The 17,395-nt window shown below is 36.1% G+C and overlaps 1 protein-coding gene across 3 annotated transcripts in view; it reads right to left on the reverse strand.

Annotated features, from left to right (window-relative positions):
* TAX1BP1 (Tax1 binding protein 1) overlaps window positions 1-17,395 on the reverse strand; it is a 75,472-nt gene that overhangs the window by 40,950 nt on the left and 17,127 nt on the right. For all 3 annotated transcript variants that reach the window (XM_077775455.1, XM_077775456.1, XM_077775454.1), the window contains exons 3-5: window positions 12,367-12,469; window positions 9,020-9,207; window positions 5,516-5,674 (exon numbers count right to left, since the gene is read on the reverse strand). In XM_077775455.1, coding sequence (XP_077631581.1) covers window positions 5,516-5,674; window positions 9,020-9,207; window positions 12,367-12,469 — 450 coding nt within the window. The remainder of the gene's footprint in view (window positions 1-5,515; window positions 5,675-9,019; window positions 9,208-12,366; window positions 12,470-17,395) is intronic.

Genomic DNA, 17,395 nt, shown 5'->3' on the forward strand with positions numbered 1-17,395 from the left:
TACAAACTAAAAAGCTTCTGCACAACAAAGGAAATCGTCAACAAAGTGAAAAGTGACTTCCAAAATGTGAGAAGGTATTTGCAAATCAACCATTTGGTAAGGGGCTACTATCTACAATTATTTTAAAAATCACACAAAAAATACACTTAAGTACATCTTATATTACCAACATTCAAGTTAAGAATATATTTTATGGTGGGGTGTCTGGGTGGCTCAGTCAATTCAATGTCCAACTTCAGTTCATATCATGATCTCACAGTTCCTGTATTCGAGCCCCACATGGCTCTGTGCTGACACCTTAGAGCCTAGTGCCTGTTTCTGTCTGTGTCTCCCTCTCTCTGCGCCCCTCTCCTGCTCTCTCTCTCTCTCTCAAAAATAAACATTAAAAAAAAAAAAAAAAGAATATATCTTATGGAAAAAACTCAACTCAGTTTAGGCTCCAAAAAAACCTATAAAACCTAAAGCCACAGTTCGTTTTAATCCTATTTGAAAAACAAGACTCATTATTATCATTTGGTTTCCTGAGCCTCAGTTTTTAATCTTCTAATTTTCAAATACACAATGAATATACCTACAAACTTCTTTTTTTTTATTTTTTTAAAAGCTTTTTATTATTTTTGAGGAAGGGGGAAGAAGACAGAGTGTTAGCAGGGGAGGGGGTCGAAAAAGAGAGAGAATCAGACTCCAGGCTCAAAGTTGTCAGCACAGAGCCCGACATAGGCACTTGTGGACCGCAAAATCATGACCTGAGCCAAAGTCGGCTTCTTAACCGACTGAGCCACCCAGGCATCCTGAAACTGCTCATTTTTATCTAAGTCTAAAAAATGAAAATTAGGGTAAAAAAGGACCAATCAATACAATGGAATATTACTTGACAATAAAAGGAATAAAGCACTGATAATTATTATACTATGGATGGGCCTTGAAAACATTATGCTAAGTGAAAGAAGCCAGTCACAAAAGGCCACACGATTCCATTTGTATGCAATGCCCAAAATACAGAAATCCATACAGACAAGATTGAGGGGGAAGGAAATGGAGAATGATCACCAACAGGTACAGGTTTCTTTTGGGGTGGTGAAAATGTGTGAAAATTAGGTTATGGAAACGGTTGCATAATTCTATAAATTAAGAACCACTAAACTGTATATTGTAAACTGTTGGATTTTATGGTATATCAATTATAAATTACATTTCAATAAAGATTTTTTTAAAAAAAGATCAATTAGATAAGCTCAAATCTTTAGTCCTTTGAGGCAAAAGTATAGAGTACTACAAGGGAGTGCCTGGGTGGCTCAATCAGTTAAGCGTCTGACTTCAGCTCAGGTCACAATCTTATGGTTCAAGTTGAAGCCCTGCATCGGGCTCTGTGCTGACACCTCAGAGCCTGGAGCCTGCTTCAGATTCTGTCTCTCCTCTCTCTGCCCCTCCCCCACACTCGTACATGCATGCGAGCTCTCTCAAAAGTAAATAAACATTTAAAAAATTTTTAAAAGAAAACAGTAGCAGAAGGACCCCCATAGCTTGCCTCTACCACTTTACAAACTGTTCAATCTTAGGCAGGTTAAGTAACCTCTCTGTGCTACGTTTGTAAAATGCATACTTAACAATGCACACCTTATAGGATTGAATGAGTTAACATAAGTAAACACTCTGAACAGTGCCTGGCTTGCATTAAGTATTATGACTTAGTTTTTATTAATCGGCCTATTATAGGAAAGACAAATCCACACTTATTTAGAGTTGAACTAGAAATGAACGTAAAAATTATCCTTAATAATCAAAATAGTTACTTTTTAAATCTAGGTACACATGAATGATGGAACATATACAGATCACATTAAAATACAGGTGAAATATAATACATAATTCACAGATGTTATTTGGTTTCAGTTTTAATCTACTTTGTAATCCTACTCTAAAGCAGCCAAAAATCTAAAACATAATTAAGCATAACATTTATTTTTTTTTAATATTTTTATCTATTTCTAGGAGAGAGAGAGAGAGAGACAGCGTGAGCAGGGGAGGGTCAGAGAGACAGGGAGTCACAGACTGAAACAGGCTCCAGGCTCTGAGCTGGCAGTCAGCACAGAGCCCGATGTGGGGCTCAAACCCACGAACCACGAGATCATGACCTAAGCGAAAGTCAGACGCTTAACTGACTAAGCCACCCAGGCGCCCCTAAGCATAACATTTAAATCAATCTGTTTTTAATGACCTTAACACATCCAATTCTTTTAGTTTACAAAATAGCAGTGTTCTCTCTATTGGTATTTCACAATGAAAGTCATCAATACTTATAAAAGATGAAAGATTTTATTTTATGAACATTTAACTGTCTTAGTATTTACAGGTGTTGAATGAGTAACAAGCTAATCTTATTTTATACAACAATTAAAACACAGTTTCTTCTATCACGAAGAAACTGTAAGTTGCTACAGATCGTTCAGTTTCTTATTGTCCATTCTAAAATTTTAAGTGAAATTGTAGACGATATATCATAATAGCCCTTCAGAAATTCAGCAGAACCTCAAAGAGAAGACATTTAGAAAACAATACTTAACAAACATCAAGACTGTTTTTTTTAGAATTCACACCACAGAAGAGATTTAAAACAAGTGCCAAACATGTCATGGATTTTATAAGCCACCCAACTGAGACAAGCATCTTGTTCTAGCTGCCCAGCAGGCCTGCCTGATTAGAGGAAGACTGATTTTGGGGGTGAAAAAGAATGCATTAAAAAGCCCCATGACTAGAAACAAAAAAGAATTATTTTTCGTGGAAGTCCGTTATTTTATCCCCAGAAATAAGCAGGCACTTTCCAACATAGGACTAACAAATTTTTTTAACACTACATAAGTATCATTTCTAGATTCTGAGGAAAATGGCATGGATTTCATATTCAGATTTTATTCACATTTTGGTTCTTTCTCTAGATCATTATGAAAAGTAATAAATTAATAGCTACTTACATGTAGTAAGAATCTATTATGTAACAAACACTGTTCCAGATCCTTTTTTTAATCACCATGTTCATAGTAAAGAATATCATTTAAAAAAAAAAAACTTGTTTCACCTTCCCAGAGTACAATACCAACACAAGAATAGTAGCAGGGAAGAAGTCCCCTCCAAGATTTATGAGTTGCCATAAAAACTTCTGAAGACCTCTTCCAGATACAAGAGCCACAATCTCCTAGAAATTTAATTTTGCTTCATGAATCTCCTGCCCTCTATCTGCCACTTTATCAACCTAAGTATATCAAAATAAGCTCTCTTCATAATAGTCCTATCTGTAGCACTTAACTCTTGTCACGGGGACAGCATTAAATCTCAACTAATACTCAACTGGACCAGATGCACAGCCTGATGTACATAATTTCACACAATTCAAGACCTACCATTTCATCATTCCTATTCTTCCAATCATCCACTCTTACCCTGGATTTCAAGTTGCCCAGATTTGAAACCTCGAAGGCCACATTTCAGGGCATTTTTTTATCTTATGGGCCAAGTACATGCTGTATGGGGCAAGTACATGATCTTATGGGCCAAGTACATGCTGTAATGATATTCATGAATATCCTCTTCTATCTCACCTCCACCCCTCTTAACTTGTTGTAACAGAGTGAAAGAAAAAAAGATTGGCATTCCACTTTGGAAAACTGCCAAACCCATGTACAAATGAGATAAATGTGTAAAGAACAGAGAGAAAAGAATTAGGAATTACACAAAACATCCAGGAGTTAAAATAACTGAATAAATAATTTAGCTGAATGTCCAAACAATCAAGGTAGGCAAGTAGGGTATTTTATCATATTTTAATTTGGTATACCTGCTTTTACTGCAAGATACTCCCCAGAGTAAAATTAGGGGAATAACTGCCTATTTTAAACTAAAATGGCTAATGGTAATAAAAACAGAGACATTACAGATGTCTAAAGGAAGAATTAGAATTGTACACATTGCTTGATATCATGTTACCCTCTAACTCAAAAGAATACTCCTCAAACAAGTCAAGACAAAGTTTTTCAGAATTTAAGCCCTATTTCTATACCCTCTCTGTTCAAAGTGTGCAATTTACAACCACCCAACAGGAGTATAAAAAGTACTGTACTGAAAAACACTGCACTGTTAAGTAACTGCTCTCGGCCATGTTGCACAAAAGAATAACGGAACACATTCCATGTTGAGGGAACAATAGATCAAGTCAATAGACATAAGAATATCCAACTAGTTTTAAGAAAGACTGTGGTATGAATCCTCCCAAAACTAAACCAGTTACTTTTCTTATGAAAATAACCAGGTGATTGTTTTTTATTTTCAGCTATTACTTTAAATCAATTTGGCTTTTTTTTTTTTTTAGGGTTCATTTTTGAAAGAGAGAAAGAGAAAGAGGGAGCAGGGGAGGGGCAGAGTGAGGGGAGAGAGAGTTCCAAGCAGGCTCTATATCGACCGCAGAGAGCCTGATTCAGGGCTCAAACTCACAAACTGTGTAAGATCATGACCTGAGCCAAAGTTAGACGCTGAAATCAAGAGTCAGATGTGCCCAGTGCTCAGCTGAGCACAACTGAGCCACCCTAAATTAAATCCATTTGTATCTCTAATGTCACTACACTGTTTTATACGTATACATCTTTTTCTTAGCTCAAAAAACTGTGCCAAGTTTAATTATGTGGGGTTTGTTTTTTTTTAGGATAATGTATGGCACTGCTCACATCAAGGACTTCAAAATTTTGTCTAATATTACATTTTACTTCATCGAATTCCATTTCTTGGAAAAGTAACTTTAACTACTTTGTTCTATTTTCCCCTTATTCAGCATTTCTCACTCCTAATTATAGTTCCAACCCCTTCCCCCCAAAATATTGATCAATTATTTTACAATTAGATATAAAGCATATAGAAACAGTTGTCAGTTGGGGCACCTGGGTGGCTCAGCTCAGGTTGTAACCTCATGGCCATTGGATTGAACCCCACATCAGGCTCTACTCTGAACCTGGGGATTCTCTCTTCCCTGCTCTCAAAATAAATATTAAAAAAAAAAAACAACAGTGGGGTGCCTGGGTCACTCAGTCAGTTAAGTGTCCGACTTCAGCTCAGGTCATGAAGTCACGGTTCAGGAGTTTGAGCCTCACACTGGGGCTCTGTGCTGACAGCTCAGATCCTAGAGCTTGCTTCAGATTCTGTGTCTCCCTCTCTCTGTGTCCCTCCCCTGCTTGTGTGCTCACTCTCTGAGTAATAATAAATGAATAAACAAGCAAACAAGAAAAGAAGTTGTCAGGAACCACTTCATCAAGTCTGGTGCCAAAAAAACCTAGAAGTATTTTAACCGTTTATAACATAAAAGAAGCTGTGGCAGAAAACTGGTAAGAACTAAACTATTCTTCTCAAAGTATGTATTTAAATGCAATTTTTTTAAACAGGTAGTTTTTATTCACTTTAACTGGTCCAAGTGCTTGAAAAAGTGGGTTTCAAGCAATGTACCATCAACTCCAAACAGAGACATAAAACTAACCTTATGCTCTGCTTGAAGTTGGTCACATCTCTCTTTCTCATGGTTAAGTTCTCTTTCCATTCTTCCAACTTGTTCTCGAAGTTGAGTTGTATCTTTTTCTAGAACAGCAATTAACTTTAACAGTTCTTCTTTTTCTTTCATGGTTTTCTCAATTTTCAACTGTAAAACAAAAACTCAAGTTGATTTTTTATAATCCTAAAATGTTATTAGTTCAGTTTTCCATCTCAAAAAAAACAGTAAAGAAATTCACAAAAAATTTTACATATAATCTACTTCATGAACCATACATAAATGTAAATAAAAACTCATGAATCATAAATTTAAACCTTCTTTTGGTTGGGCAAAAAGAAAACATTAAAAGGCAGAAAAATCAATAAATTTTATTATGAAGTTGTCTGCTAATCAATTTTCAAATTAGTGCCAAAAATAAGGCATATTATAATTTTTAAGTGACTTAATTCCAGGTTTTTCTTGAGTATTTATCAAGAAGAAAATGTATACCACTTTATTGTTTGCTTTTCTTTAAATTCCAGTTAGTTAACATACAGTGTAGTCTTAGCTTCAGGAGTAGACCCCAGTGATTCATCTCTTACATGACACACGGTGCTCATCCCCAAAAAGTGCCCTCTTAATGCCCATCACCCACTTAACCTATCCCTCCAAAGCCACCAGCAACCCTCAGTTTGTTCTCTATTTAAGAGTCTCTTTATGGTTTACCACCCTGTTTTTATCCTATTTTTCCTTCTCTTCCTCTATGTTTATCTGTTGAGTTTCTCAAATTCATCTGTTGAGCTTCTCAAATTCTACAGTCAAATCATATGATATTTGCTTTGTAACTCTTCTTAAATGTAAAGGTAGGAGAGATCTTTGAATGTACTAAGAACTTCCTTGTGTGTTATATAAGACCCTCATCTATGGAGTTACTCTTAAAACTTTTGGTACTAAGAAATAACAGCTGCTATGTTTGGCTAAATTAAAACAAACTTAAAGTAACTGCAAATTTTAGGACAAAAATGCAGATTGTAACAATAAATTATATAATTGATTTTGGGGGCAACACGAACAGTAACTCAATTCAGGAAAACCTCCAATATTCTAAAATTACTAATTAAAGAACCTAAAATAGTAGTAGCAAATAATTTTTCTCTTACAACAAAAAGTCTTTGATTCTAATGCGAATAATGAAGACTCAGAGGGAAAATTTCATAGAGGCATCATACATTTAGCTAAAATAAAGTTTTCTCCTGGTACACTAAATGGGTTCTCCAGGGTCATGGAATCAAACTGATTAAACTTTAAAATGGGTCTTATGAAAGTTGGAAGAGCAACAAATTTTTAGAATGACCTTCTACCTCTTTCATCAGACCAAATGAAAATAACAGGAATCAAATGCCCTCAAAAAAGAAAAGTTCATTTATTCACTAAACTTCCTTTACACCTTATATTTTGAAAACCACTTTTTGGCTCTAAACTTTCTGACAGCTTAAAAGTGAAAATGTATCTTGACACAGCGTAAAAGAAACATTATGAAAGAACCAATTTTTCCAGTGATGTACTTAACTGGCACATACTTTTTGAAGAGTTTACTGAAACTTAAAACAAACTTTAAAAAGGAATTCAAATTAGATAAAAATGTATACAAGTCTAATTCCTGCCTCCAATTTTATATTTGAAATATTCCAAACACACAAAACAATGAAAATTTTGTACATGACACCATCACCTAAATTCGCTGATCAATAGTTCACCATGTTTAACTTCATCTCCCTTAATAACCTAAGTTTATGTTTTTTTGTTTTTTGCTAAAACCATTTGAAATTGCAGATATTTCACCCCTAAGTACTCAGAGCAAGCATCTTCTAAGGACAGTCCCCTTTTCAACAACTACCACTATCATAAGAAAATTTTAAATAACTTATAATATCCAATAGATAGCCCACAGTTATATATCTCCCACTATTCCCAAAATATCTTATTTTTTTTAGAAATCCAAAATTGAGTCAAGGTTCACATGTTAACAAGACATAACCTTTCAATATCAACAGTGCCACAAATAATATCTCATATTTGTACTATTTTTGTGCAGTTTTAGATAAAATCATTAAGAATTGATGAATGTGGAAATTTAAAAGATTTATCAAAAAAGTTGGTCAGAATATAAAAATGTTTTATCTCAGTATCTAAGAGACAGCAATTTCAACTTTATCAACTACCTCTTATGAGGAGTAAGAAGTGAAAGAAATGGTGTGACATCCCAATGAACTTAGAGAAGGAACATAAAGAGACACTGATGCCTGAATGTCTGTTTTTCTGTTGGATGCCCTGAAATCAGGGTGGTCTAACAAGTATTCAAAAAGCTGCAATATAAACATTAACTGCATTCTTTTTAAGAGCTGGGCTTGTTTCAGCATCTCTAACATTCAAATACCAGGCTAAAAACCTTGATCATCAGGCGGTTGTCACCACAAAATGTTTCAGTCACCCTATAAAAGTTACATTTCTTTATCTAAGATAAGAAAGGAATTTCTGGAAGAAAAAGGGAAGAAATGAAGCATTCACAATAAAAAAATGGCTCCTTCTAACCTTTTTAGTTTGACTACCTACTATGACCTCTTGTCATTTTTTTCTCTAGTCTCAGTTTTTGAAGGTAAATAAAATCAAAGGCATAAAATATATACATATAAAAAACATCCATCTGGGGCATTTGGGTGGCTCAGATGGTTAAGCATGTGACTCTTGGTTTCAGCTCAGATCATGACCTCACAATTGTGGGTTCAAGCCCCATGTCAATCTCTGTACTAAGAGTGCAGAACCTGCTTGGGATTCTCTTTGCCCCACTCCTGTGCAGTCTTTCTCCCTCTCTCTCTGTCTCTCAAAATAAATAAATAAAGTTTAAAAATGCATCTGACTATAAAGAAAAGGCAATGACCCGCCAGACTAAACATGAATGTAAATTAACCAAAATTACATACTGAACCAACTAAATAAGGTGTTTTTCACAGAAATTCAAATGTAACATTCTAGTTTCTTAGATTCCAAGATATTGAAAAATATCTTAAGAATGTTGTTCTATTTTCTCCTTCAATAATTACTAAAATTTAAGACATAAGACATTAGGCCATCTGCACAGTACATTTCTATTAGAGCCAATGCAACGACTCACAAATAGTCAATTAAAAGAATGTAAGAAGCTTTTCACTTTTTCTTTAAATTATAGTTAGTCCAGGCTATTTACTGGATAAAATGAACAAGGAAATCATTCTAAAAATGCTCAACCTAAACTAAGACAGGGATCTTCCCTGATTCACCCTTCGACAGTGAAATCAATAACCTAAGTGTGACAGGAAGATTTTTAAAGTATTTCAAAAGCAACACTATAAGTTTACTATTTTAGTTAAAAACCATTTAATTTTCATGTTATTCTTTTAGATTTTTTAAATGCCAACCAACATGAGCCCTGTTCTTAAATTATCTATAAATCACTAGCTCATTGTTAGTACTAACCTCAAGAAGACCAGCTTTTGTGGTCACCACCAACATGTCAGAATTTCCTTCATCTTCCATAGTAAGCAACTCTTCCACTGGAGAAGAAGCTCGAAACTGGAAAGGCGTACTTGCTCCACGAATTTCACCCTTATGGGTAACATAACAGAACTGATAAAATTCTCCATCATCATTTGGAAGGTAATATCCTAAAGAAAATTAACAAAAAAATTTATTAACTTTCCTATTATGAAAATTAGTGGGATTTTTCCCCCCATTTAATATACCTTGTCATCCCTGCTCATTCCTGACCCTGTTTAGATTACAGGTGGGAATGTATCAAAGAAAGAAATCTTCCCTCAAATTTGACATTCATTACGTGAAAAGAAAGTTATTAACAAAAGAAATGTGCTGTACGTGAATTGTAAAAAAGAAAGGAAGATGAAGTCCACTTTTGCAGTAGAATAAAAAATAAGCTTTAGATCACACAGCTTTATCCTGGAATTCAGCTCTACTACTAGCCATTAGTAACTCAACCTCCCTGAGCCCCAGTTTCTTATCTGTATAAGAGCTATGAAGCCATCTACCTCAGAATTAAAAAGCATCTATAACATACTTATACCATCTAGCCCATTATCTGATGAATATGTGCTTGATATTTGTTCCTTCTTCCTTCATCTCAACTGTTACCTACTCTTTTAAGATCTATTGGATTATCCCTGCTCAAAATTAAACTTTATCTCTTCTTCTCCAAAGCTCCCAGTGTTTTGTCCAGCAAAAAAAACAAAAAAACAAAAAAAAAAACTCCACAGTAGACTTTCAATTACCATTGGTAATATGCATGCTTTATATCCTCTATGAAGAACACAGAAATACTGAGAGCAAATATATAACATATATATAAATTCTAGCATCCCCCATGACAACTTATAAAAAGGAAGCCTTCAGTGATTGTGAAATGACTATACAAAGATCAATACATTCACCTTATCTTGAATACTCATATCTACCCTGAAATCTGTAATCACTATGTCTGTTATTCTTTCATAGCATGAAATTTTCAGCCTCATTATTGTATCCATTTCACTTGATTTCCTTCTTTAAACAATAGTTAACCTTCTTCATTAGCAACAGGAGGGAGTATCAGCGAAAATACAAGAAAAGCCTGGAACATCTTGTGGTGCTTGAAAGAAAGAAGTCCTGAAAAAAGAATTCAAAGTGGCGGGAACGTCAAAAAACACAGGACCCCACCTGACGGAGCTTCCAATGGCCAAAGAAAGCTAGAATAGTTTGCACAACAAAAAAGGAAAGATTTTATTCCACAGAAAATAAACATCTTTGAGTCTCTGAGGAAGGAGACGACAACTTCTCTTAACATAGTAATTCCAACTAGTAAATGTGCAAGGAATGAGCACAGAAAAACATCATTAGGGAAACACAACAATAGAAATTGTTGCAAGCCAGGGGCTCCTGGGTGGCTCAGTCGGTTGAGCACCAGACTCTTGGTTTCAGCTCAGGTCTTGGTCTCACAATTTGGGGGTTCAAGCCCCGCATCAGGCTCTCTGAGCTGACAGAGTAGAGTCTGACTAAAAATTCTCTCTACCCCTCCCCTGCCTGAACACACACGCTCTCTCAAAAATATAAACAAACATGAAAACAAAAATTGTTTAAAATTGTTGTAGACAAGATCTTACCTATTTGATACTAAAATTAGTGGGTGAAAGTTTGAGGAAAAACAAGGCTATTTCCTTAGTCTCAAACTAACTCCCCCATAGTATTAATTTATTACGAAAGGAAAAATACTAACTTTACAGTAGAGAAACCCAGCAGACATCAAGTGACCAAGATTAACATCACCAAGGGCGCCTGGGTGGCTCAGTCTGACTTTGGCTCAGGTCATTATCTCACAGCTTGTGAGTTAAAGCCCCATATCAAGCTGTGTGCTGACAGCTCAGAGCCTGGAGCCTGCTTCAGATGCTGTTGTCTCCCTCTCTCTCTGACCCTCACCTACTCACACTCTGTCTCTCTAAAATGAATAAACGTTTAAAAACAAAAATTTTTAATAAATTTAAAAGATTTATTTTTTTTGCCCCTTCCCCAACTTGTGCGAGTGCATGCACACGTGCTCTGTCTCAAAATAAATGTTAAAAAAAAAAAAAAGGCACGGAGCCTGTTTAAAGTTTTCTCTCCCTCTCTACCACCCATGCAGTGTCTCTCTCAAAATAAATAAGCTTAAAAAAAAAAATCTACAAACTAGAAATTCAAGGTCTGATAAATCACACAAAAGTATTCCACTAAGAAATGGTTCAAATATTGTTTGAGATACCAGATGCAGTTATTCAGAGCTGCAATTTAAACCTAGCTAGAAAAATCTCTCATCAGGTCAGTAACACTGAAAAGAAAAAGAAAAATCAAATTACGAGTATGAGTCCATTTAGGAAAAGAATTACACATTTATATATTTGTATTAGCTGTTTTGAGTTTTACATTTCAAGATTCTCATGACTCATTCACAAAATGAGCAAGGTGATTTTGGATTGTGCTTAAAATACCTTCTAGCTCTAATACTCTAGGATGATGTTTTTCATGACTATCCTGACTTTATATAACAAATGAGTTCCAGGCAAGCAGAAGCTTTTATTTCTGAATTTCAAAGTAATATTTAACATGATGAATTTTCAAAACCTTGGAAAACTTAACTGCATTTACGCTTAGCTCCCATGAAAATGCTCTTAACTGAATACTTTTCTCCTTTTCTTATTTACTGCTTTTTAACTTCATGGTAAACCACCAATAAAAGGTGACTGTAACAAATTCAGTAAGTTACCTTAAGAAAATTAATCACATTAAAAATGACTGGACACTGAGCATCCAACTCTTGATTTTGGCTCAGGTCACGATCTCAGTTTGTGAGATAGAGCCATACATTGGGCTCTGGAAAGAAACTCACTCTTCACTGAAAGATAAGCAAAAAACCTTTTTAAAAAAAAAAAAAGTTTACATTTGAGAGAGCACAAACAGGGGAGGGGCCGATAGAGGGGGACAGAGGATCGGAAGCAGGCTTTCCACTGACAGAAGCGAGTCCAATGTGGGGCTCAAACTCACAAGCTACAAGATCAAGACCTGAGCTGAAGTCGGACACTCAACTGACTGAGTCACCCAGGTGCCCCAATTAAATGTTTAGATAAAATATGTATCCTACACTCATATTTACATTCTTACGACTTTTGCTAAACAAAGACACTACTTAATTCAACTTTGGTATGTTGGACATGCCTAAGGAGATAGACCATTACAATGGAGAACAACATTTTTTAATAGCAATAAAACATTTAATTTCATCAAGTTCTGCAGTTTTCAATTCTTACCTTGAAATGCCAATACACAATTAACTGTTGACCCGTCTACATAATGTTCAGGCATAGGAGACCATAAAAATGTGTAATAATCACGAGCAGTACTCCATCCAACCTAAAGGAAAATAATAAGGACACAGAGATTATAAGTAGTTTAATATTAGAGTGATACAGCATATTGTCTTTTACTGCATCCTAAAATTAAAACATGGGTTGATATGTTTACAAATCATTGGGTATTTTAACAAACCTGTCAAATTTTTATTGAGCTATAACCTAATATAAAAATCTATATAAATTGAACAGTTGAGTTTCTATTATACATTAAAAACACAATTTGACACTCAATTTCTCAAGGAAAAATCTTAGTATACACATGATCAAATATAACAACTCACGTTTCTTTATAATTTAACTTTGCTAAACAAATTTTTAAAACTATTTTAAATCTCAAATTTCAGTGTGTTTAGATTTCCTTCTCCCCATTAAATGTGGTAACTAAAACTTCACTAATCTCTCATATCAAGTCTTACCTGCAGCCAATTGGCAAAGTTTGTAAAAAGGCCTGCACTACCCAAGACAGGGTATATCTATTTGTTTATAAACACAAATAGAAAACCTATGTCCCACCTATATCTAAAACGTCTTCAACTTACAAAATGTGTATGTTACATATCTCAGTCTATCATTTTCTATATAGACTGTACTGTGTCTATATACTGAATATTAGAGATGTTTAAAACAGGTATACACAGGGGCGCCTGGGTGGCTCAGTCGGTTAAGCGTCTGACTTTGGCTCAGGTCATGATCTCGCAGTTTTGTGAGTTTGAGCCCCACATCAGGCTCTGTGCTGACAGCTCAGAGCCTGTGGCCTGCTTTGGATTCTGTGTCTCCCTCTCTCTCTGACCCTCCCCTGCTCACACGCTCTCAGAAATAAAGCATTATAAAAAAAATTTTTTTAAAGAAAAAATAAAAAAGGTACACACATAATTCATATTATTGTGCTTCACAAATACTACAGTTGGGCTTTCTGTTGTTGTTGCTGTTGTTTCTACAAAGTGAAGGTTTGAGATAACCCTGAATCAAACAAGTCTATCAGCACCATCTTTCCAACAGCATTTGTCACTTCATAACTCTGTATCACATTCTTGGTAATCCTCACAGTATTTCAAACTTTTTCATTACTATTGTATTTGTTAAGGATGATCTATAAACAGTGATCTTCAATACTATGTTTATTTTGGAGTGTCATGAACCACACCCGTGTAAGATGATGAACTTAATGTGTTTATTTTGACTGCTCCACCAAATGGCCGTTATTCTCCCCCTCTCCTCAGACCTCCCTATTCCCTGAGACACAATACTGAAATTGGGCCATTTAAGAGTCTACAGTGGCCTCTAAGTGTTAAAATGAAAGGAAAAGTGGTACATCTCACTCTTAAAAATCAAAGAAATGATTAAGGTGAGCAAGAAAGGTATGTCAAAAGCCAAGAAAGGCCAAGAGCTAGGTGTCCTGCACCAAAGAGCCCAATTACAAATGCAAAGGAGGGGTGCCTGGGTGGCTGAGTCAGTTGAGCATCCAACACAGCACAGATATTAAGAGTTTGTGAGCTCGAGCCCTGCATCGGCTCAGTGCTATCAGCGCAGAGCGCACTTCCGATCCTCTGTCTGTCTCTCTCTCTGCCCCTCCCTCACTCGTGCTTGCTCTCTCTCAAAAATAAAACATTAAAAAAAAAAAAAAGGAATGCAAAAGAAAGTTCTTGAAGGACATAAAAGTACTACTCCAGTGAACACATGAATGATAAAGCAAAACAGCCTAATTGCTCATGTGGAGAAAGTTTTAGTGGCCTGGACAGAAGATCAAGCCAGCCACAATATTATCTCAAGCCAAAGCCTAATCCAGGGCAAGGCCCTATCCTATCTTCAATTCCATTAAGGCTAAGAGAAGTAAGGAAGGTGCAGAAAAGTCAAACTAGCAAAAGTTGGTTCACGAACTTTTAAGGAAAGATTTAAGGAAAGAAATGCCTCTATAATATAAAACACAAAGCAAAGCAGCAAATGTTAATGTAGAAGTTATAACAAGTTATCCAGAAGACAGAGCTAAGATATTTAAGGAAGGTGGCTACATTAAACAGATCTTCAATGTAGATGAAACAGCCTTATATTGAAAGAAGCAACTATCTAGGACTTCATACCTCAAAAGAAAAGTCAATGCTTGGCTTCAAAAGACAAGACCAACTCTCTTGTTAAAGGCCAATGCAGCTGGTAATTTTAAGTTGAAGCCAATGCTCATTTACCATCTCTAAATTCCTAGAATTATGCTAGATCTACTCTGCTTATGCTCTATAAGTGGAGCAAAGCCTGTACAATAGCACATCTGTCCATAACATGGTTTACTAAATATTTTAAGCCCACTATTGAGACCTACCGCTCAGAAAAAAAGATTCCTTTCAAAATCCCACTGCTCATTCACAAAGCAGCTGTTCACTCAAGAAATCTGATGAAGATATACAACAAGGTTAATGTTGTTTTCATGCCTGCTAACACAACATCCATTCTGTAGCCCATGGATCAAGAGGAATTTCAACTTACAAGTGTTATTACTCAAGAAATACATTTTGTAAGGCTATAGCTGCCATAGTGATTCCTCTGATGGATCTAGGCAAAGTAAATCAAAAACCTAAAAAGGATCCACCATTCTAAAACATCCATGATTCATGGGAATAGTTCTAAACATCAACAGGAGTTGGAAGAAGCGGACTCCAGCCCTCATGGGTGACTTGGAGGGTTCAAGACTTCAGTGGAGACAGTAACTACAGATGTGGCAGAAACAGGAAAAGAACAAGATGTAAAGCCTGAAGATGTGACTGAATTGCTGCAATCTCATGATAAAACTTGAGTGGATGAGGTCTTGCTTCTTACGGATGAGCAAAGAATGTGGTTTCCTGAGATGGAATACACTCCTGGGGAAGGCTGTTGAAATGACAACAAAGGGTTTAGAATATTACAGGAGGGGCGCCTGGGTGGCTCAGTTGGTTAAGGACCTGACTTGGTTAAGGACCTGACTTCGCCTCAGGTCGTGATCGCACACCAGGCGTTGGGCTCTGTGCTGACAGCTCAGAGCCTGGAAGCTGCTGCAGATTCTGTGTCTCCCTCTCTCTCTGCCCCACCCCCACTCACAGTCTGTCTCTCTCTCAAAAATAAACATTTAAAAAAATTTTTAGAATATTACAGGAACTTAGTTTATAAAACAGCAGTAGGGTTTGGGAGGATGGACTCAAGTTCTGAAAAAAAGTCCTACTGTAAGTAAAATGCCCCCAAACAGCATTCACTGCATGCTACAGAAAAACTATGTGCGAAAGGAAGAGTCAATGGATGTGACAAACTTCACTGCTTTTTTTAAGCAAACTCTACCCCTACTATGGAGCTCAAACTCACAACCCCAAGATCAAGAGTTACATGCTCCACCAACTGAGCCATCCCGGTGCCCCTTTTGTCTTATTTTACGAAATTAGCCACAGCCACCCCAACCTTCCGCAACCGTCACCCTGACCAGTCAGCAGCCATCAATCATCAAAGGATAACCAGCAAAGATTATAAATCGCTGAAAGCTCAGATGGTTAGCATTTTTTTTAGCAATAAAGTATTTTTTAGTTAAGATACACATCATTTTTTTAGACATAATGCTACTGCACACTTAACAGACTAGTGACCTGAACCCAACCCATAATATCTCCAAGGTATGCCTATAGTAGATATCCATTTGCATTAACTGAGGGTGGATGGGGGAGAGGGGAAAATGGGTGATGGGCATGGAGGGAACTTGTGATGAGCATGGAGGGCACCTGTGATGAGCACTGGTGTTATATGGAAACCAACTTGACAATAAATGATAATAAAAAAAATTAAATTAAAAAAGAAATTATACTTCAGCCACAAGGTTAGATTATACATATATTCTATAATTCTGATAGACGTAAGATTATAGATTACAGAACCCTGAAACTGTAAGAACATTAGCAATCTTTAGTCTCTAAAGAAATGTTTTCAAACCGTAGGTCACAATCCAGTAGGAAGTGGTAATATCAATTTAGTGGTTCACAGCCCTATTTATTTTTTAATTATACAGAATTAGAAGTATAAATTATGCTTCTTGAAAATTTGTTTCCAGCGTACCTGTATAAAACTTTCTGCTAGGTCAAATCACATTTCTTTCTTTCTGTATGTCACAGTCAAAAACATTTGAAAGACACAATTCATCTCTTTATAGATGAGAAGCTTGAGGAACCCATGATGTGATCTACCTCACTTAAGGCTGTTATTTTTTTTCTCTCAGAACTATTAAAAGAATGAGATTAGAAGATGAACATAAAAGCAACACCCGACAGAGTGCCTGACCCAAGGTAAGCACTCCATAAATGGTAGTTTTTGCAAGCACAGTATATTATAGTGACTAAGAGCATAGGAAGTTAAGGTCAGACTGCCAGAAAAGGGCATTTACTAGCTGAGTTCAGACAAGTTATTCTGTTCCCTCCTCTTTAAAATTGAGATAATGGTTAACAATCTCAAAGGGCTGTGTATTAAATAAGATAATCCCTATGAAGGAATCAGCACAGAGTTGAGCACACTGGTATTCATTAAATGTTACCATTCATTAATACCCAAAGACACAGAACCTATTAGGGACCTATCTTGATTTTATGATGTCCTCTTCCCTCGCTTTAGATCCCCCAATGCTTCACCATCTCCTGAAAAAGAGCCTATCTGAGGTTTTTCCCCCAACAGATACACCTGGTATAAAGCTTGTATCCTTCTAGAGCAACATCTTTCTTGGGGGTGGGGTGGGGGAATCTCCCTAAGTGAACAGGCTCTACACCTGGACCAGGTAGTCAAGAGAAGGAAAAACTAAGTGTCCCATGTAACTTCTGAATGGGTGACACACAAAACTGCAAACATCACAATTACAGGTATCTGATTCAAGTGGCACTGGGAATAGCAGTTACCAGAGACCTACGGAATGTTTGTTTTGTAGTAAATATTA

This window comes from Crocuta crocuta, unplaced genomic scaffold (genome assembly GCF_008692635.1).
Source record: "Crocuta crocuta isolate KB4526 unplaced genomic scaffold, BGI_CrCroc_1.0 scaffold197, whole genome shotgun sequence".
Lineage (NCBI taxonomy): Eukaryota > Metazoa > Chordata > Mammalia > Carnivora > Hyaenidae > Crocuta > Crocuta crocuta.